Source organism: Podarcis cretensis, assembly GCF_951804945.1.
Source record: "Podarcis cretensis genome assembly, chromosome: 12".
NCBI lineage: Eukaryota > Metazoa > Chordata > Lepidosauria > Squamata > Lacertidae > Podarcis > Podarcis cretensis.
Genome location: NC_137181.1, coordinates 23,309,156 through 23,331,175, shown reverse-complemented (window position 1 = coordinate 23,331,175; position 22,020 = coordinate 23,309,156). Strand labels below are relative to the sequence as shown.

The 22,020-nt window shown below is 48.9% G+C and overlaps 1 protein-coding gene across 1 annotated transcript; it reads left to right on the top strand.

The window, feature by feature from the left end:
• Nucleotides 1–431: 431 nt before the first annotated feature.
• LOC307199718 (polycomb complex protein BMI-1) lies at nucleotides 432–20,205 on the top strand. The gene is made up of 19 exons (XM_079947696.1): nucleotides 432–678; nucleotides 2,481–2,592; nucleotides 2,728–2,791; nucleotides 2,883–2,917; nucleotides 3,253–3,313; nucleotides 3,401–3,457; nucleotides 3,564–3,623; nucleotides 4,607–4,662; nucleotides 6,706–6,788; nucleotides 9,309–9,564; nucleotides 14,524–14,645; nucleotides 15,015–15,111; nucleotides 15,767–15,822; nucleotides 15,918–15,968; nucleotides 16,239–16,347; nucleotides 16,434–16,479; nucleotides 16,942–17,040; nucleotides 17,722–17,802; nucleotides 17,923–20,205. The coding sequence occupies exons 1-19, from the start codon at nucleotides 540–542 to the stop codon at nucleotides 18,250–18,252; spliced, it is 1,914 nt and encodes a 637-aa protein (XP_079803822.1). The 5' UTR covers nucleotides 432–539; the 3' UTR covers nucleotides 18,253–20,205.
• Nucleotides 20,206–22,020: the final 1,815 nt, after the last annotated feature.

Below are 22,020 nucleotides of genomic sequence, written 5' to 3'. Positions count from 1 at the left end.
GTACCCCAACACCCCCAGCCAGAAAAATCAAAGGAGGCGGCGGCGGTGGTGGCTGGCCCTTTCCTTTACTGTGTATGAAATGCAAAACGAGCAGAAAATAAAATGAAAGGAAGGGGGTTGTGGGTCAAGTACAAGAAAGGGAGTTTATACTCAAGGAATGCCTGGAGAGAGAGCGAGCGAGCGAGAGAAAAGAAAGAAAGAAAGAAAGAAAAAGAAAGAGAGAAAGAAAAAGAAAGAGAGAAAGAAAGAAAAAGAAAGAGAGAGAGAGAGAGAGAGAGAGAGAGAGAGAGAGAAAGAAAGAAAGAAAGAAAGAAAGAAAGAAAGAAAGAAAGAGGAAGTGGACGTTGAACTCGCAGCCACCAGAGCAACAACGGTGAAGGCGGCGGCGGCGGCGGCGGCAGCGCCTCCTTCCTCGCAGGCTCGGGGCTGAAATCCACAGCCGCCGCCGCCGTAGCAGCTCCAGCTCCCCTCTCGCCGCGGGATCAGCTGAGCGCGGGGATCACGTGGGCGGCGTGTCGAAGGTCACCGCGCGGCTCACAATGGAGCTGTCGGAGTCTGTGCAGGGCGGGCTGCAGCTCCTGGCCGAGCGCGGCTGCTTCTCCCCCAGAGCCTACGAGGCTCTGCTGCAGGCCGCCTTCGGTGCCTTGCTGGGCGGCCAGGCCGACCAGGCCGCGCTAGGTAAGTGCTGCTCCGGGAGGAGCTGGAGCTCAGGCGCCGGGAGGGAAGCTGCAGGGCGGCTGCTGCTGCTGCTGCCGCCGCCTGGGGAACCGGAGAGGGAGAGAGAAGCAGGCCGGGCGGCCGGGGGAGGCGGCTCTTCCCCCCGCGCTTGCCTCTGCTTCTCTCCCCGCAGCCTCGGCGCATTGTCAGGGCTGCTTGCTGCCCGCAGCTCCGGCACCAGCCTCGGCCGCTTCCCCTGAAACTCAGGAAGTGCTTTCTGCCTCGCCGAGAAAGGCAGCCGCCCACGTCCTGCAGCCAGGCTCGCTCTTTGTTTCTGTCTGTTATTGTTGCTGCTCTCCTCCATTTCCCGGCGGCTGTCATTTCCTTGCAGAAAATCAGCAACGCTCCTCTCGCTCGCTCCTGGCCTAAAAGCCTCTTTGCCGAGGCAGCTTTGTGCTGGACGTCGGCTCCCCTCCTCCGTCGCGTGGGTGTCGGTTTATTTTCACTTCCCTTTCCCCCCCCTCCCCCGGCGAGTTATTTACTGCAGTCCCTAGGATTAGCGGCGTCATTATTATTATTATTGTTGTTGTTGTTGTTATTTGCAAAGGTCAGGCTTCTAAACGGGTTGATTTATTTTAGGAAGGCTCCGTGCTCCAACCTCACGATCAAGGCTCTCTGGGCTGCGCATGAACAGTGCTTTCTTTTCATGTCATTGTTCCTTAACGCAGCTCTGAAACTGCATTCCATTATTATGATGATCATTATGAGGATTATTATTATTATTTTCTCGGCCTGTTTCTGTGCGGGAAACCCTGGATCGGTGACCGGCCGTTGCCTGCTGGCCAAGGGGGATCTGGTTGTTGACGTTGGACCGTCCGCTTTCGCTTAGCCGATGAAGGAGGGCGTTTGTTTGAGACGCTTTGCTCGCTGCCATGTAGTCGCTCGCCTTCAAAACGCGCGGCCTCCGGTAGGAACTAGCTTGAACTGCAATTGCCGAATAGCAGCTCTGTTTACTCAGACGGGGCTCGGCGAGGAGGAGGAGGAGAAGGAGGAGGAAAAGGAAAAGTTAGAAATGTTGTGGCCAGAAGGGTTTGTAGTTACGGTACTTCTGAAAGGACGCGCGGTATTCGGAGGAGGATAGTTAGAAAGGCATCTGGTTTGGTTGTGTGTATGTTTTGTTTTGTTTTAAACTGACCTTGATTTAGAACTCAACCCTATGAAATGTTTTCTCCATCTCTTCCACGGGCATTTTATAGGGGGTCAGGTGCTCCCCCTCATTGTATGAATGCAACATCCAAAAGCATGGCGATTTTTTATTTGTAGAAATAAATTCTGCCATTTACATTTGTTTTATAACTCGATGCTTGCCAAGAAATTCCAGTAATGGATTGCATATTGAAACAAAAACAAAAAACGCGGGGAAGGAGGAAAACCAGGACACTGTGTTTAGAAAATGCACTAAATCCGTTTGTTTCTTCTGGATAACGTGCCAAATTCTGAGCCTGATGGGATAATTCCAGAGAAACTTATGCTGGAAACAACTTAGGCCAGGTTTGGGTCTTGGGAAAAGGCATTTTAAAGGAGAGCTGAGATTGCCTCTTCATTTGTAGTGGCTCCTTATGAATGAGGGAAACCTTATGAATGAGTCAATATCTTTATAGCTGTGCTTTAAGTATTGCCAATATGAAATTATTATTATACTTTCCCAACTGTTAAAACTGGGCTATGCTAAGTGTGGCTGCATGGAAAGTTTTTAGTCTCTCTCTGTTTGAAGGAACATTCCCCTGACGTTATACCATCTTTGAAATTTCATTTATTTTTAGATCATCCAGACTTGGAACATATTGATCCAGCAGTATTAAAATATTGTCATGCAGCAGCTGCAACTTGTATAGTAGAAGCTGGAAAGCAAAAAGCTGACAAATCTGCCATAAGGTACTCCCATTTTAAAGCCCTTCACAGGGTTTGAGGTGTTTTAGTTTGTTTTTTAACACCAGCCATTGCTGTAAATCTTCCTGCTTGAGTTGTACTGGCATTTAGGCTAACACATCCTTTTGGTTTCCCTTTTAGTACTTATTTAGAAGACTGTAAGTTTGACAAAGAAAGAATTGAACAATTTTGCACCGAATACCAGGTTTTCAAGCCTATTTTATTATTTTTTTATTCCCATATTCATATTTTATTTGTTCTGTAGAAGATGGCAAACTTTTTTCTCTTCTTTGCAGAAAAATAAAGATACCTTGGAAATCCTATTGGGAAGGTATGTCAAAGGAAGTTGTTTTATTACTTTAAGGTTACAAACTGAAACAAACTTACTAGGGAGTAAGCCCCATTGAATACATCAGAACTATATGGCTAGAGTTTTGCTATTTTCAAATGCACCTTTAAAGTTAATATAAGAGGCTGCTGAAATGGATACAGTGGTGAAAACATAGGCACAAGTTATCAAGTTGAGATAATTTGCACCTTTAACCCACTTTTGAAATATACTATTGATCTATGGAACAGTCACCTTTTTATGCCTGAAATGTGTGCAACAGCTTTTTCATTTAGCATAATATAACCTAATAAGAAAATGATGGTTGTGTTCTTCAGTATAGGCAGATGTCCGCTGCATATAACTGATGTTTGTTGGCGTTTGGAATATCAGATCAAGGTAATTTAATAAGGGTACTGTTTTATTCTGGTTTCTTTATCTGCTAAATTCTGATACATTTTTTTTCCTCTTCCCTTATTACTTTAGACTAATCAACTTCATAAAAATTATCGCCCTGCTTATCTGATGACCTTAAATGTTGAGGTACTGCACCCATTCTTATGCTTTTCCTCACCATCACTGAATTAAATATTACTTCAGGTTTTGCCAGATGTCAAACTTCTAACATTTGGGATTTTTGTTCCTTTAGAACAGTGACTCAAGATCTCAACCGGACATTAATTTTAGTTGTTCTATGGAGCAATTACAGGTATTTCTTCATATGTTTGTGCGGGTGTGACCATTTCAGGTGTCAGAATGAAATTTTCTATCAGGAATCCACCCAAACTAAAGCTTGCAAAAAGTGCGTTTATTAAACTTGTTACTTTATAATTGTTTGATTATGTACCTCAACAAATTGAGATTTCAGATTAACCCACATAGTAGCTATGATCTTGGAATCACATTTTAAGGGGGTTGGAGGGAACTGTTTCAAATGTAATACCTGAGAGGAAATTCACTTTCTGCAACTATATACTGTGCATTAATATAAAGAGTGCAACTTGCATTGACTTTGGCTAAATTGGGTTTGTGTAAATTGTTCAAGGATGGTAAACAGAGCTCTTTATACAAAGAAGTTCACATTGACTACAGCAAGTACCGTACTAAACAAAACCTAACCCAAGCATTAAAAAGTGTAAAATTAGGTAAAGATTGAGAAGTTGAGCAAAAGAAAAGGGTTACAGTTTAATCCTGGGAATTATTTTAAGATAAAAATTAGTTTTACATTCCATATTAAATTGAAATTTTAATCCATTGCAAATAAGTAAATATATTTAGGAATGCAACTTGAAAAGTTGATGAATTAATTTAATTGTTATATTAAACAGCAAGAAAGATAGCAAAGTTGTCTCTGTCTTTTGATACTTTTTATTTAATTTATTATGGTCATTTATATTCTGCTCTATATTAATCCAAGCACTTTCATTTAAAAAATTATGTTATTAGCACAACATTTCTGTTAAGAATGTTCAGTATCTACCCTTAACTAAAATATGACAGAAAGGCTGAATGTTTCTTAAAGATATAAAATAGCTGATTTGTAGGCATTCTTCTAAAAGTGTTAGACACCAAGTTTTCCAGATGTAAACTTGATCACCTTTGAAGACAACATTCACAGAACTAACATGTTCAAGTAACCCCACTATGTACAACGAATTACTTCTTTTCTAAAGTTCTTACTTCATGTTTTAGGATTTAGTTGGGAAACTAAAAGATGCAGCTAAAAGCCTAGAGAGAACAACTCAGCTGTAACTGCAGACCTTGGCAGACTATTGGATCCAAGAAGAAAAAGAAATTGTTTCCTAACAGTTTCATCTTTGAACATTAATATGATTACTCCTTGTTCTTACTTCATTTGATGGGATTTTGATAAAGCATTGGCTGTACTGAAATGGAATGCCTACTTTCTAGCCAATGTTTCATGTTTTGTATGTTTGTACAGTCAAGACTGTAGCATTTTTAGTATCATGTCTAATGGGAAAATGTTTATTTGTTAGATAACCAGATAATTGTTTTCTTCTTTTTTCCCTGTCACCTTGTTAAATATCTGCTCCCTGCTCAGTCTTGTCCTGTCTTTAAAAACAAGGCTTTATTTCCCATTTCTAACCTCTAATAAAAACAGAGAGCAAAAGCAATAGAGAGTTGATCTATTTTGTGTGCCACATCTATCAATAATAATGTGTGTTGATTGGGGGACTGGAGGGATGGTTGGGTTCTTCTGAGGGTCCCCGCTATGGAGTCAACATCCCAAGAGTAACCTTCTCACCAGCAAAGATCACTTTGAAGGGCTGTGAGGCTCTGAACCTAAGGAGGCCTTCATTGTGTTGTAATTAAGTAGTCAGTCGTCTTGAGTCTCATTTTGGTGAAGTCACGTTGCAGCTTTTTGAAAAATAAATAAATAAATTGGCGATTCACACGCGAAACGAAACTGTCATGCCTTCATCTGTTTTGACCCGGATTTACTTGCTTAAATCTTCAGTAGTTTATGTAGATAGACAATAGCTGGAGTGCCCTTAATTGCACCAGTGGGTTTCTTTTCACTTCAATGCAGTTGAATGGCTATAGATGGAATGTGACCAGCATTGTCTCCACAACTTAAAACAAACAAAAAAACAACTCCACCCTCGCCCCCATCTTTCAACGTGGGCAGAAGCTGCTTTCCCAGTTGGTAATTATACACCCCCGGCTGGGAAATGGGGAGCGAGACAGCTCTGGTTTACAGCGAGATCCATGATCCGAATTCCCGTTTTTCCTTTCATCTTCCTTGGGCTCTTTATACCATCGTGGAAAGGGCAAGAGGAAACTGCCCACCTGAGAGGGAAAACACTCGTTTGCTACTCTTTGTTGGGGAGTGACAAAGAAATAGACCAGCGTTTTCTGTACCAAGCCCATAAGAACCTGGAGTGTTCAGTTTAGGATAATGAAGCGCCCACCCTGCACTGGAAATCTCAAAATGCAAAACACCCATTTCGCACGTCATGAAAGGTACGTTGGGAAGCGGCAGGGAGGGAGAGAAACCCACCAATTTAGTCCAAATTTTGCTGCTATAAAAGTGACACTTGTGCTCCCTAATGGGTTAAGTATCCCATGGTGAATTCTCTCCCCCACCCCCGAAATCTTCTGGAGCTAGACGTGGTGAGTCCACCTGAAGAGATCCCTCCCCATAAGTAGAACCATGTCCGCGTTCATGGTGGCAAAGGAACGGATGAAAGGCAGAGAAGCGAAGTGCCGAAGACGCTGCCATCACCTCCTGGCTTAGACTCTTCCATATTTCTTATTCGGGGGAGGGTCGCACGCGGAAGCGGGTCCTTTTATCTGCCTTCAGCCGGCTTGGAGAGAAGAGAGATTGGTAAACCAAACAAGCATCCTCCCATCCCTTTTGGTTCTCACCATTTATCGTTGAGATATTATTATTATTCCTATTATTATTATTAGCGCGGGGTGGGGAGGAAACGAGCTTGCAGTGGGAGGCACCCGATCCGCGACTGAGTGAAGCCGGCGCCCCTTTTTCCCAGCCTGTTTTACACCCCGATCCTAAACTTCCAAGCTCGGGGTTTGGCACTGGGAAGAGAATCCGCGGGTGGGTCAAGTTCCTCGGTGCTGCGGTTACGCCAGGGTCAGTCTCTCCATCCCTGGTGGAATCTGAGAGCCATTTTTGATTATAATTCATTTATTTAAAAAATGAATAAATGAATGCCTCTACGCGGGTTACTATTCGCTTCCCATTATAATCACGGCGTGGAGGAGAATCCGATCTGCTCTCTAACCTTCCATTTCCCTGCGTCCTGTAGAGAGGGAGACAAGGTTGGCAACATGGCATCAGAAATAACACACACGAACGGGTCAAATGGTGGCGAGGAGGGCGCTGCCCCAGGTTTGTCTACCCCGTGTGTGTGTGGGTGTGTGTGTGCGTGTGTTGGACGTTTGTGTTCCCAATCAATGGCCGAGGGAGACCAGAGCGTGGCTCTTTCCCCGGCGTGGCAAGCAGCGCAAGCCACGAAGCCGGGTTAGGAGTGTCCCCTCCGACGTCTCCCGGGTGTGCCAGTCTCCGCACGACCCCCGTCCTTCTCTCTTTGGGAAGGGGCGGGCGGGCGTTCTCTTCCCAGCTCCGTTTCGATGGCTGCGTTTCTTCTGAACATTTGCCGAGAAAGGGACGGCGTCCAACAGCGTCCAGCCTTAAAGGATCGCCTGTGGAGTGGAAGGATCCACACGCGCCGCGACCGACCGACCGACCAACTACCTTCGGGGCAAGGAGCGCCTTGCGCTGCGTTTTGTTCTCAAGCGACGTTCACTGTTGCGAATAGCGCCAATGTTCCTTCGCCCGAAGCCGCGGCTGAGGCGAGGGGTGCCTCTTTTCGAGTTGGTTCCCTGGGGAGCCTCTTCTCCTCCCGCCACTCCCCCACGCACCCACCCACCCGCAGCGCCGGGCTGCCTGCGCTCGGGGCGCGCCATTAGGGGGGATTCTGCCGCTGGGATCTGTGGAAGGAAATCGTGCGAGCTGCGCGCGAGACAGCGAGGGAAGCGGGGAAAGTGCGACGAGGAATGCCTGCGAGGCAGCGACAGGGTGGGGGAAGGGAGGCAAAATTGTGGTAGGGAAGGGGGGGGGTGTTCGCGGAAGACATTTGTTGCCTCAATGCGATCATATTTATCGCCCGTGACGAAACGTGAGGTGGCAGAGCTGGTGTGGCGAAGGGAATTGATACGACGAAGAAAGGCGGGAAACGAGACGGCGTGTTCAAGGCCAGGAAGACAGTTCGCCAATCAAGGGGAAATGGGCGGTTTCGCGGGTCAGGAGCGCTCTTAAAGAAAATAAGAGGTGAAGGGGCGCGAGGGAAACCTCGTGTATCTGAGGAATCTCAATTGGGGTTGGGGAGGGAGAAAAGCCCCGGACGAGGGTTGAGGAGTCTGCGATAGTCAGCGAGGGCACTTTGGGTGGGCAAAAAGAGGCGCGGGGATGGCGAAGTCAAAGCCGCGTGAGAGGGAACCGAAATAAAGGAAGGTAATCGGGATCGGGTCCTTAGAAGGAAAGGGAGAGAGAGAGAGAGAGAGGCGTGGAGAAGGGGGGAGGGGGTCAGTTTTCAAACATTTCTGCGGTGTATATAAATCGTGAGACGAGAATGGTAAAAGTGGAAGGCGAAAGGAGGCAAAGACTGGGGGCGCTGGATAGGAAATACCAGGCGGAGGAAACGGGGGTCGCGTGGGGATGTGCAGGGCGGGAAGAGTGTTGGGACGCACCGAAGAGAAGCAGCTCGTCTACAGACGACGCGTGGATCGGATGCCAAGGCGGGAAAATATAAGGAAACGAGGGGCGGAGGTGGAAGCGCAGAGACGCCGCTGCGGGTTAGTTCGCCTTGGCCGCACGTTGCACTTCCGACACCCACGATACCTGAAACGCCTTTGCTGCGCAAGTCTCCTGTCGCCGCGTCGCCAAAGGTCTTGCCCACAGCAGCTTGGGAGCGGCAGGGGGCAATTTTGGGCGCGGGCACCCAAAGAAGGCTGTGGGGCAACGACGGCGTGCGCGCGGGAGGGAAGCCACCAGGCGAGACGCTTCGAGGACAAGGGGACCTTGCTTTGGGCGCCACCTCCAGATATTAAAATGGTGGGCTACGGAGTTGGGGCCACCGTCGCGCGAGGAGGGAGAGGTGGCAGCAGGCGCAAAGAGCGGAGTAGACAGGTTGAGATGAGGGGAATGGACTAAGGCAAAAGGCGGCAAGCTTCAGTTTATTGTGCCCTGGGGCGGGGGGCGGAGTGGGAGACACACACACACACAAATCTATATTTAAAGAGTAGATAGATGTCGGTCAGAGAAGGAGCAAATATAGAAAAGAAAGAGGCGATAGCGGGGGGAGGGGAAGCAGAGAAAAAGAGGTTCGTGTGTGTTGCAGTTAAGCCAGAAGAAAAGAGCGAGAGATTGCGCGTGTGAAGAGACAGGGTGTACAAAATGTGGGGAAACGAGAAGGAACGGGCAAAGCGACTCTACCAGCGTGGAGTGGGTGTGTTCGGGGGGAAGAAATTGAATAATACATTTGTGTGTGAGAGAGAGAAGGGGGGAGGTGGAACAGGCGGCAGCGGCGGCTCAGCAGCAGCCGCAGCAGCAGCAGCAGCGTGAGCGCGGTGGAGAAAAGGAGGACTCGGCGAAGTGTGTGTGGAGCGGAGGGAGGCGGAGGACCAGGCGGAGTGCGGGGAGGGGGAGGGGAGGGGAGGGTGGCGCGCGGGGAGGGGGAGGCGGCCGAGCCGCTGGATTGGGTCACAGGGAGGCTGACGGGCTCCGACTACACCGACACTAATTCCCAGGCCACCCTTAAGGAATGAGGAGCCCCACGTGATCCTGGCGGGGCGGGCGAACTCTGAGCCATTTTGGGGACGGTGTCAGTTTCCACTGTGTGCCTTTCAGCGTTGCATTTTCCACCACCAGCAGCAGCAGCAGCAGCCAGCAGCCAGCAGCCCCCTCCTCGCCCGCCACTCTCCCTCCTCTCCCCTGGCTCCCTCCACAACTGTGAAATAATCACAATTATTTTTTTTCCTCGTAAAGGGGGGAAAAAAAGGAGGAGGAGGAGGAGTGGGAAGGAGGGAGGGAGAAAGAGCCTCCCTCTCCGAGGGGCCGAAAAAAAGAAAGAAAAAGCACAGCAGAGGGGGAAAGAGATTGCGAGGCGAGTGGGTGAAGGGGTGGGGGGAAGCCGAGGAGGAAAAGAAAGAGCGCAAGAGACAATGGGCTGGCGGAGGAGGAGAGGCAAACCATCCGGATTAGAAAGATTTTGAGATCCCAGCACTGGAGCTGCGCATTCAGAAGGAGGTGGGGAGAGGCAGAGAGGAGGCGAGGGAGAGCGAGGGCTGCGGGGGGGGGGGGGAGGCCGAGCCAACTCCTGGGGCGGCGCGGGGATCCGAGGGCGAGGGAGGGGGCTCGGTGGCGGAGAGGAGCCCGGCTGCGGGGGAGCGAGCATGAGCTGAGCTGAGCGCGGCGGCGGCGGCGGCGGCGGCGGCGGCAGCCCTGCGCTCATTGCAATTGACAGCGTCTGCAGTTCATTTCAAGATGGCCGCTTGGCTCACATTCATTTTCTGCTGAGCGACTTTTAACTTTCATTGTCTTTCGGGGCGGTTAGGATCGTCGCCCGCCGGCTCCTTCTCGCGGGTACGTATCCCCGGGCGCGGCTGCCCGCCGGGGGCCGGGGGGCGGCGGGGTCTGGGAGGCGGTTTCGGGGGGCTGCGAAGGGGCGCCAGCCTTGCTAGGTGTCCCCGGGCTCTCGGGGTGGGGAAAGCGCTGACAGGCTGCTCCATCCCCGCGCTGCCTCCGCGCCCGCGCGCCTTCGCCCTCCGCGCACGGAGCCCGGGAGGCGCGGCGGCGGCGGCGGCGGCGGCGGCCCGTGCACTGGCTGGGGCGACGCCCCCCCTCCGGCGGATTTCGGTTCCTTTCCTCCCTCGGCTGGCCGCTAGCCCCTTCCTGGGCACATGGCCCCGCAGGAGGATATTTCTATTTTCAGCCCCTGCTCGCCGATCTCTCTGGGGCTCCTTTGTTTAAATGCAGATTTCGATTGAACGCGGGCGGTGCAGGAAACCTGGCGCTGCCTGGGTCCGGGGACGGCGGCTGCCTGGCCGAGAAGCGCCTCGCAGGGGGTTTCAGGAGCCCCGCAGAGCCCCCATCTTATAGGGATGGGTCCCCCCCGAGGGGGCGATCCCGCTGGGGGGCTGCTCGCGCTCAGGAGGGCTCTCCCAGGAATTTTATTAACTTAAGTTTGGCGGACCCCGGTGTGGGACTGGATGGCTCGTAAGATGGCGGTTCTCGCTCAGCTTGCAGCTGGGCGCTTTTTCTCGTGTGTGCGTAAAATGTTAAAGTTTCTGCGCTTTGGGGACGGGAGGGCAAAGCTGGGAAATTAACTTCGGGGGCACAGGGGTTTCTGCGTTAATGCGAGTTTGCCCTGTGCAGACGGAAGAGATTTGGGGAAGCTGAGGTGCTGGGACTTTGCAGGATCTTCCAGCGCGGCTTTCTTATTCTCTAACTGGTTTTCTAGCCCCTTGTCCCGCAGTCCTTCCAAGCTGGGTCAAGGCAAGTTTAGTAGCAACGACTTGCTAGTATGCGAGGTGTGATGCTTTTGCTCCTGGCGCGAGAAACCCAGCACACGTCCACCTAACCCAGCTTGGCCTAACCTAGCTTGACAGGAGAGTCCCGGCAAAAAGAGTTCAGGAAATAAGTCGGGGCCATCAAATCCTACGGGTAAAATCCCCCTTTGCCCCCAAACCTGGGAGAGACAGACATGTGGTCAGAACACCTCCATGGCGTTCGTTGAACGAACCTCTAACATTTTTCTTGCCTCCAGATCTCAGGAGCACAAGACGCAGCTAAGTATTGGGGGAGAGTTTGTTTGGAAATGACCCTCCAAGGAGGAGGAACACACTCTGAAAATATAATATGGGGCGGGAGGAGAATGGGATGCGTCCGTATGTGTAAGGGAAGACTTTTGCTGGAAGTTGGCGGATTCTGTGTGTAGCCTCTTAACCTTTAATAAGTTTGGACACCGCGCTGGCTGGGAAGGAACCAGATTTTGTGGTAGCAGGAGACCAGCTGGAGAATCCCATTTGCTACTTTTAGGAGCTTGGCTCTAAAGGAGAAGGATTTCTGCCACTGAGCACATTAATTTCTTCCCTGGAAGCCGCTTCCCTCCCGCACTTAAAGATGGATTTCAGCCAGATATTGGGAAGAGAGAGCACGGATCTTATTGGCAACACATGTGGGCATATATGCCTTCCAGAATCGGTTTTCAATCGATTGATTGATCGCCATCAGGATTTAGGTCTGTTGCAAGAATTCTAAGGTCTCAAATACATGGCAGGTGAAGGAAGGGCTATCTGCCTGTGTGGCTGTTGGTGCAAAGGGTGCAGCTCTGCTTCATCGAGGCTTACCCTGTCTTTGGGTCGACTCCGCTCCCTTTTCAGCTGCCGGCGCAGATGTTTTGTGCTCATTCACGGGGTACCGTGAGCCTTCATAACTAGGGCTTGCCCCTGTATTTTGAAGTAACCCGCGCATGGCCTCCAAGCTGGCTGTCATAGCAAGCTTCGCTCTCCCCTTGTTTGCACGGTTGAAGACTTGCCTGGAGAACGAGAGAGCGCCTGGAATAAAATATATTCGCTCGTGTTAAAGGTCAGCGTTTCTTGACTGTATGCACGCCGATCTTAACATAAGGAGGGGGCGGGGAATGAGAAGTTGAAGCTCCCCTCCTGGAGGAGGAGTTGGCGCGTTTGGGAGTGAAATGCTCTTTATGTTTACGCGTGCAGTGCAAACTGTGTGTGAACAGAAAGGGGGGGTGCGTGTGCACACGTGTGTGCTGGCTGGCGTCTTTCACTGTTGTTCTTCGGTTCAGTTTGCTGGTTTTCAGACCCCGGATTTCAGAGATAGCTTCGACCATGCCCTGGGGAAGAAGGCTAACTTGGGTCATAAATAATATGCGGTTAAGGGAAAGAGCTTCGACCAGGAAAGCTTCACGGCTGTTGGGAGTTTTCTTTCAGTTAGGGAGTCTTTTGTGAAATAAAACATGTTCGTCTCTTCCAAAAAAATAGGTTGCTTCGGTGGGTCTCAGCGCTGGAGAAGAATTGTAAGGCGGCGGATTAAAACAGCCACCTACTTGCGCCAGTTCTGAGATATTTAGGATTTCTTTCACGAATAAAAGGAGGGCAGGAGAGACTGGTTTAGGTCACCTCAAGAAGGAGTCTTCCTCCTGGCTGAGGGCATGGAGGGAAATCGCGGGCAAGAAGCCAAGAGCCGAGACTGGCGAGATCCAAAAACTCCAGGCTGCTCCTTTGTTGGAGAGATCTTGGAAAATCCGCACACAATGCATGGGAGCGCCCAGCCTCGCTGCCACCCTCGAGTTTAAGGCCAAGGCTAGCCCCTCTCCCCCGGGCCTTCTTCCCTTTGGGGAATTTGTGTTGTGTGTGTGTAAGAGAAACATTTCCCCCTGGTACAGCGTTTGCTTCCCTCTCCCCAGAGAAGGAGCTGCTTGCTTGCTCAGGTTGTCTCTGCTGCTGCTGCCAGTTCCATCTCCTCCTTCCTCCGAGCAACGCGAGGGCTTTTGCTCTTTCCTTGGCCAAGTTCGGCTGGCATTGCGGGCTCTTTGCAGGGAAGGTTTTCGCCTTGGTTGCGAGGGCATCTGCTGAGATCAGGGACCTTAGGCTGGGCTCCGGGGCGGCAGGCGCCTTTCCCTCCTGCCCGGCTGTCTCTGGAGCCGGTGGCACCGTAAATTGCTCTGGTTCAGCAACCTCTGGAAATGACACTCGGGCCGCTGTGCTGGTCTGGGACTAGGTGCGGATTCAGATGCGCGACTGGGCTGTCGCCAGCGACGGTCCAACTTGGAGCCCCGTCCCGGCGCAGACACGGCTCGTTGGAGAGGGCAGGAAACCGGAGGCTGAGCTGCTGCCGCTTCCTTGCCCGGACTGAGTCGACGTGGATGGAGGCCCCTGCGAGGAGCTGCCGAAAGGGCCGGGAGGAGCCTCTCTGCTCGGCCTGGCGCACACCCCGGCGCTGGCTCAGGCCGCCCCCGAGGCCTCCCCCTCCAGCGCCGCTCTTGGCCTCCTGCCCGGCCCCTTGGCGGCGGAGGGGAAGGAGAGGAAAGGACCCCTTTCCCGGCCCCCGCCACGCCCCCTGCGCCTTTCCTGAGGCTGCACCCCGCCCCCCATGCGCACACCCGTGTCCTCTTCTGCCCACCCCCCTCCCCTCCCGGGTGCGGCACACCTAGATCCTCGCAGGACTCTCCCGGGCCACCTTCCTGGGCGCACTTTCTCTCTCCCTCTTTGCTTTCTCCGCCACCCCCCTCGATTCCCTCTTTCTCTCCCCCCTCCCCTCCCCCTCCTCCTGGTGCTGCGCTCCGGGCTGTGGCAGGATGCCAAGTGTAAGTGTAAGTTGCTATAGCAACCCCCTCCAGAGCGCGGTTCCGAAGGCGCCGCCGTCCCGAGCCTGTTGGGCTGGCGGCAGCGAGGCAAGCGGAGCCAGGCGACGCAGGAGAAGAAGCCCAGTGCCGCCGCGGCCCGATCCCCTCCTGCTTCGCCTTGCCCAGCCTCGCCGATGCCCAGCCGCCCTGGTGCCAAGGTGCAAGGAGCCGCTCCCTCCCTCTCCCCCCTTCTTCTTTCTTCCTCCTCCTCCTCCTCCTCCTCCTCCGCCCCCTCCCCTCCTCCCCCCTCGCCGGAAATGCCCAGGGCAGCGTCCGCAGCTGCACCGGGATCCGGCGCCTCCTCCTCGTCCTCCTCGCCTCTCCCCCGATCGCGATCCTCAGCTCCGGCAAGCGCCACCGGGGTGCCCTGCTCGCCGCGGGAGAAGGGCCCCGAGAAGCCCCGCAGGCCAGGCGGGCAGGTGGGCACTGGGCAGAGCAGCAGCCCCCGCGCGGCGCAGCCCCTTCCCTGCGCCCGGCCTCCCGCTTTGCATTACAGTTCCTGCCTGCCAGCTTCCCGCCGCCGCCGCCGCCTTCCGAGTTACATTTCCGAGGTTTCTTCTGGTCCTGGAGGAGGGGCGAGCGGGAGGCCGGGGCTGCCTTGCAAGCCAGGAGGGGTCCGAAGGGGGAGTGGAGCTTGCGCGCGCCTCGGAGACGCTTCCCTCCCGCACTTAAACGGCCCTCCTGTGTGCCTTTCAGAGCTGCAAAAATGCATCGCACCACCCGCATCAAAATCACCGAGCTAAACCCCCACCTCATGTGCGTGCTCTGCGGAGGGTACTTCATCGATGCGACCACCATCATCGAGTGTCTGCACTCCTGTAAGTACCGTCCGGCTTCACACGTGCCCTTAGCCCTCCAGGGACGCAGAAAAAGGCTCTGGGCCAGTGACCGCCCACCCCCGCCAGCCTCTGATCCCTCGCAATAAAGGTCCGCTCCCATTTACGTGCGGTTGCCAGTAGCTCCATAGTCTTGTAAACATGCCCTATATATCTTTAAGGGACTCCCTCCGGCTCTCTCTTTGCAGCTCCTTCGAGATTTGGCCCCCTGTCCAAATAATGGTTACCTTTGCTTGGTGGCTCCGGGTTTAGAAAAGTCTCGTTACTTCTTTTAATAGCTGGAAACCTCGCCTTGACCGCTGATCAAAATCTTGCCTCTTCTTTTCTCTCTCTCTCTCTCTTTTCTTATAGTTTGCAAGACGTGCATCGTGCGCTACTTGGAGACCAGCAAGTATTGCCCTATTTGCGATGTCCAAGTTCACAAAACCAGACCCCTTTTAAATATAAGGTAGGCGAGAGACAACTGAACTGCTGCGTTTAGTTTCAGGTGATAAGTTCAGAGGGTAGCGACGCTTGCCCGCTTCTTTGGATTGCCACCTCTTCATCACATGTTGGGATCTGGCTGGAGGTGTCAGTCTGCAAACTGAAGTTCATGTGTGAAGGTGGAGGTGGCATTTAAGTCCTGTCTCCTTGAATTCCCTCCAAACCCAAACCCCAGCTTCTTATATGTTTGTGGATACTTACTTTATTCTTGCCTTGCCTGACCAAACTGCAAATTATTGTCAGTTCCAGCTAACCCATCCCCCTCATATATTGTGCTGGTGGAGAAAGGCAAAAGTTAGATTCATTTCAGAAGTCCTCCTTACTTAGCTGCATCACCCTTTGCTGTTTAGGGATGGCATCTCTTGATTAGCTGCATGCATTTTAGACAGTAACACTGTGGCAAGTAGGTTTCCGTAGACAGAATTGTTCCCCACCTAGGCAGATAAGTATCTGGTGTAAAAGACTCCTGTCTAAACCATTTTTAAATGTTGCGGGAATTTGGGCTGACCATTTGAATCTGTTAGAAAATACTCTTTCTTTGCTTTGGAAAGTGAGGTGCAGTTTGGATTTTAATACTGGCACCCTTCTAAATTTGAGCTTCCTGGGATTTTATATTTCAGATCTGATAAAACTCTCCAAGACATTGTCTACAAGTTAGTGCCAGGCCTTTTCAAAAGTAAGTAAGCCCTTCTTAGATTAAGTGACCACTGCAAGCACTATCTTGTATGAAAGCCAGAGCGTACTAAATGACAAATGTGTGTTCTCACTCAGATGAAATGAAAAGAAGAAGAGACTTTTACGCTGCTCATCCGTCTGCTGATGGTAAAAGCTTCAATATCTTTCTTTTGTAGACATAAAACTCTCCTCTTACTCAAAAGCTTAGGTTGTTAAAACATTTCCCCATCTATTCTTCCCCTAACATTTCAGTGACAAAATACGGCATAATTAATTTAAAGGTTTTTAATACATGCTACAGAGAGTTATCTCAGTATTTGCAGAAATAATCTTAGCTGTGAGAGAGATTCCCCTCTTGGTGAGGTTTGTTCTCATTCGAATTTAAAGATGTAAATCACTGTGGAAATTTCTGTGCAGCTGCCAATGGCTCTAATGAAGACAGGGGCGAAGTTGCAGATGAAGACAAAAGGATTATAACAGATGATGAGATAATAAGCTTATCCATAGAGTTCTTCGACCAAAATAGGCAAGTTGTGAACACAATAATTTACTTTTATCTGCACATTCTTAGATAGCTCTTCTTTGTTATAATTGTATCACTCTTCTTCCCAGACTGGAACGGAAAGGAAATAAAGAGAAAGAGAAACCCAAAGAGGAGGTAAATAACTTTTACTTTCTTTGGAATTTAACAGACCCCCTTTTTTAGAAAGTAGTTTAGATTATTTGTTTGCCCCAGCTAGATTAATAGTTATTTTTATCCCCCTAAAGAAATTAACACTGCAGGCAGCTATTGTACAGACATTTATTGTTTCTTCTTGGCAACTAAAATTAAAAGGGAACTGATTGATGGTCCAAAAACTTTTGTTTCCTTCTAGTTTTCTTTACCCTTTTTTTTTTTTTTTTTTTTTGAGGAGGAAACTTGTCATATATTGTAAATAAACCCTGGAAAATGTATGTTACTACATTTTGACTCTCCTTAATTAACTGTTCTGCATTTTTGTTATTTTGATTTAGCAGTTAGCTTCTAGTTTCCAGCTATGCTTATGTATCTCTACTACATTTACACTGAATTCTTAATTATATGCATTATTTTTTCTCCCTAATCAAACACCCTTACCAGGTGAATGACAAAAGATATTTGCGCTGCCCTGCAGCTATGACTGTAATGCATCTGAGAAAGTTTCTCAGGAGCAAAATGGACATACCCAATACTTTTCAGGTACATTTTTTGTTTATTAAAGGGGTGATAGTGGTAGAAGTTCCAGTAAAATCTGGGCTCCTGGCATTTAATTTAAATGAATGCTTTTTACTTAAAAATGTATTGCCACAAACTTTACTAAGCAACACAGTGTACCATGTAAGCTAGTGGTTTGCTTTGGTTTATATACATAAAACAAGCTGTTAATGTAGTCCTCTATTTTCAGAAACTGGAGAATCAGATAAGTATCCCCCAGTGTTTTGCTCTGTGCTGTCAGATCATAGGTTGCTTTGTCCTTGAAAGATCAGAGCCTGCGCAGCATTTTAGACAGTCTTTTTCATGCTAAGGTTGCTCAATAAGCCTTTGCCTAATGGCTTTTGCGTCTGTGTTATATATATATAAAAAAAAAAAACCAGCAACCACCAAAACTCTTAAATAAAAGACTTGAAGTATTGGCTCCTTAAGGGCCGATCAGCAATCCTACTAAAGCCTAGGACGAAGGAAAGATAAATTCCTCCATCCCAACAAATGTAAGTCTAAGTACCTGGATTTAAATCTTTGGTTTATTTGGGTCAAGGGGCTTAACTCTTACAGTGTCGTTTAAATTTGGAGCCAGGTGGATATTTCTTTGGCGTGCACGTTGATGCCGTCGCTTCCTCCCTACCCATGTAAAACGAAGCTCCATTGCATCTCTCCCCCTAGATCGACGTCATGTATGAAGAGGAGCCCTTGAAGGACTACTACACGCTCATGGATATTGCCTATATTTACACTTGGAGAAGGGTAAATAGGGCAGGGGGGAAGGCTTGGAAGCCCCTGCCTTGAGCGAGGGGGCGGACCGATGGGGAAGCAGCGCCTCGTCTGAGGACGCCCTCCTCTTATTTTATTTTATTTTTATTGCAGAACGGCCCCCTCCCTTTGAAGTACCGGGTGCGACCAACTTGCAAGAGGATGAAGATCGGCTGCCACCAGCAGGATGGGCTGAACCACAGCGGGGAACTGGAAAGTGACTCTGGGAGCGAGAAGGCGAGCAGCCCCGCGGGAGGCGGCCCGCCCTCCACCTCCTCCTGCTTGCTCAGCCCCGGCACCCCGGTGCAGTCCCCGCACCCCCAGTTCCCGCACATCTCTAGTACTATGAACGGAACCAGCGGCGGCAGCAACCACCACCACTCCTTCAGCAACAGAGCCCGGAAAGCCTCCGTCAACGGGTCTTCTGCCACGTCTTCGGGCTGACGCGCCGAGCGCCTCTGGGACTCCAAAATCTCCACCGTTGTCTCTTTTAGACCTGCTCCGTCCTGTCCTGTCCCGTCTCCTTCTCTCCGTGCCACTCAGCTTTATAGATGCTATCCCCTCGTGTGACTGTCCTCCGAATTGCTTTAAGAAGTGAGAGGGACGATCAGCGAAACCTCCCACACGAACCTTAGATATGGGAACTTTTGGATATTAAAACGAACCTCGGCTGTTGTGAAAACAGGGGGATTTGAGCTTTGAGCCTCTCCTCTGGACCGTGGATTTAGAAAGAGGAGAAGGAGGTGTTTCTAAAGGACTAGCAACGCTATAAACCCGGATAAACTATAGAGGAAAAGGAATGCTTTTTGGTTTTTGCCACATCCTTCGTGGTTTGGACGGGATTCTCTGGAAAATGGATGCATATCAGTAATGGGATCTAGTTTTTTGCTAACCCAGACTAACTTCTACGTTTAAGATCTCCGTTGTTAATCGTTATTTCACTGTTTTGTAAAACTGCAGAAAGCAAGTGGATTTCCCCGCCGCCCCATATCTTAATATTCTTCAACAAAACCGGATTGGAGAAAAAAACGCATAGAAGAACTATGCATCAATGTAGCCATGTCACTGTGAACAACAATTTCCTGCTTTATTAGCCAGTTTTATTTTCTTTGATTTTCTCTTTTTTAAAAAATGTGTTTCACCCATAACTTGCCTACTGCAGCACAGAAAGGATTTAAGAACTGGGGGAAGGAGGGGTTGAGAAAAGAAAAACGACAGAACAAGAAAAAAAATATACTATTTCACTTTTTACAACCTGTATGCCTGAAGGCGGGTATTGCCGTTTATTTTACTGGCTTGTTTAAAGAAGGAAAAACAAACGAGGGGGGTGGGAACCACATTTTTTGGAGGATAAGAATCAGGTGGCATTTTGCATTTGTGCAACATTGCCACGTTCTTATTTGACAAAACAGGAAGCAGTATTGTATGATATATTTATAAATATTATAAAGAGAATATTGTGTTTCTCGCACTCTCGACGCGGTGGTTGCGTTTCCCTGGCTAGCTCGGCCCTTGGTGACGCCTCTGCTTAGCTCCTTGCTGACGAAGCAGACACCAGCTTTCCCCCCTAGTGACGCCTGAAGGCTGCGGAGTCGCAGGGAGCAAGCTCAAACCGCGGTTAACCCGGAAGCAATTGGCCATCTCGAAAGGGTTTTACGGGCTTTGTCTTGGTTCCAAGTAGTATTTCGTTTCATTTCTTACTTTTTACAGAATGTGATTTATTGTTCCAACGGTGCAGTGGGAAAGGATTCAGGAGAGCAGGAGGCGACGCCAGGAACGCGAGGGCGCATTAACTATTTCATTAAATTTTATTATTTGGTGTGATGGGTTTGTGTTTCCACCCTTAAAATATAAAAAAAGCACAGGAAATCACACAAGAAGCCATAAGATATGCGGGAATCTATTTGATTAAGTTGTTCTTTCTTAAGAAATCAGCAAGTTGCTGGATGAAGGCTTTTAGTCTAAATTTGTTTTAATATATATATATCTGTATGTATGTATATGGTACAGTACTAATTTGGTTAAAAATGAACAGGTACTCTGATATTTCCAATAAGCTGCGGGGAATCCCTTCTTCAAGACGGGCCTCTGAAGGCGTTGCGTTTGGGAAAAGAAGGACTGTTTTAAAAGTTAAGCGTTGTGAAGAGCCCCCAAATACTTTTCAGTTTGTGCTTTGCTTTTCGTCAAACGTTGTGTGTGTGCGTGTGTGTGTGCGTGTGTGTGTTCTTCACTCACCAGTTACGCATTTGTGAGGGTGGTTATCCTATATGACTATTGTTTTCATGTTTGTACGGGGAAATTGTAGCTAAACATTTCATTGTCTCCAGTCTGCGAAAGAAGCACAAATTCTATTGCTTTGTCTTGCTTACGGTCATTAAATCATTACTTTTGCATATACCCCGTTGCTACTTCTTGTGACGTTATATAGTCAATGTTTAAGGGTATTATTAACTTTTGTATGTCTCCAAAAAGAGATCCGGAGATCATGTTCACCGGATTTAACACTTAAAGTGTTTAACATTCAGCTTAACTAAATGGAACTTGCAACCTATAAAGTTTGTGGTCCTGTACACGCGCTTTCCTGGGAGATAGCGCCAAAGATCAATAGAAAGCAAAGGGACTTCCTTCCTTCCTTCCTTCCTTCCTTCCTTCCTTCCTTCCTGGTAAAAGTAGTTTGGATTGGGTTGTGAGCGATTGTAGTCCTTCAGCTGCTAATGTAAATGTGAGATATATACTTTGAAGTACTGTCTCTTTCAGACTAATTCTTTTTTTCGTGATAGACGTAGTCACAAGCACAAATTCAGTTTTAGGTAGTCGAATAATTTTTTAGTTGGGCAGATCAAACCAATCCAAAAAGAGATTCTAAAAGGGGAAAACGCGTGTTTCCAATGATGATATAAAATACAGTTTGAGAGAATAGGATCCCTCTCATGAATCAGATCGGGCTTCCAGGGAAAACACATAGACACACACATCCCTGTTCCCTTATTGTTTCACAATAAAATATCTTAGAGAGGAAGGTTAGATCTAGATTCATGCACATGAATTAACTCACATACAGTCCATAGACTGTATTAGTCGCTTCTGTCAGAATTCCATCTCACTAACAGTGAAAGGAATTAAAGCAGCTGTGTTATAACAAGTCTTTTTCCTGCTTTGGATTAGTTCTGAAAAAATCCTCAACTGACTGTTTTTCAAAGGAGGAAAAAAAGGTAAAAAAAGACTTCAACCAAGTCTAAGAAGATGGAATAATTATCACAAAGGCCAATGTTGAACCCAAAGTTCTGAACTGCCGATAAATCAAACCAAGTTTGCGCAATTTGGTTCCAGTTCAATCACGGCAAACGCTGCTATATTTTGAAACTGAACTGATACTGTATTGGTATTGCTAATTCTGCGAAGATAAGTGTGGGTTGATTGCATCCACCAGACAAGCACGTTTAACTGGGAGCGAGTCCCATTCATTTCAATGAAGCGTGCTTCCATCGCAGTGCTTTGAGGGTCACTGCCTGAACCTGCACTCTCGCCGGGTTACTGGAGTCATGGTGAACATTTTATCTTCCTTTTATACCGTGAGTACACCTTAAGAAAAAGAACACGGTTTTGAAAGGCGTGGTGGTTGCTGAAACACCGACGAAGAGTCTAAGAGGAAGACTTCAGAGTTTTATTATGACATAATAAGCTATGAACTTTCGTGAAGTAACATCGGTTTCATCAGAAGCAAGTGGATGACGTGGATTCTGTTCCACACAAGCTCATTGTGGCACAATAAATGTGCTAGCCTTTGAAGTCGTCACAAACCTCTTAGTTGTTCTTCCTTTTAATAATTTTGGAGATGGCTGTAAAAGCAGGTGATTACTGCTGCCTCCCGGATCCTAAGAGCGATCACGCGGAACTCCCTTTGATATTGTAATCCGCCTTGTGATCCTCGGATGAAGGGCGGTATAATAATAAATACTGTAATAATAATAATCAATAATAATACAAACACAAACAGGATGGGATTAATTTTATTAGTAGCTGTTAGGATCGCGTTACTTTCCATCAAAGTCTATTATTCATCTTGGATTTCCCAAGGTTTTCTCAGGACGCCCCAACACGCAGGTGAACGGCGAGGGGGGGACTTGTTTATTTATACCTGGTGAGGTGCAGTATAACTTTACCCTTGTGCAAGACTGCAGTCCTATCCTCACTTACCTCAGAGTAAACCCA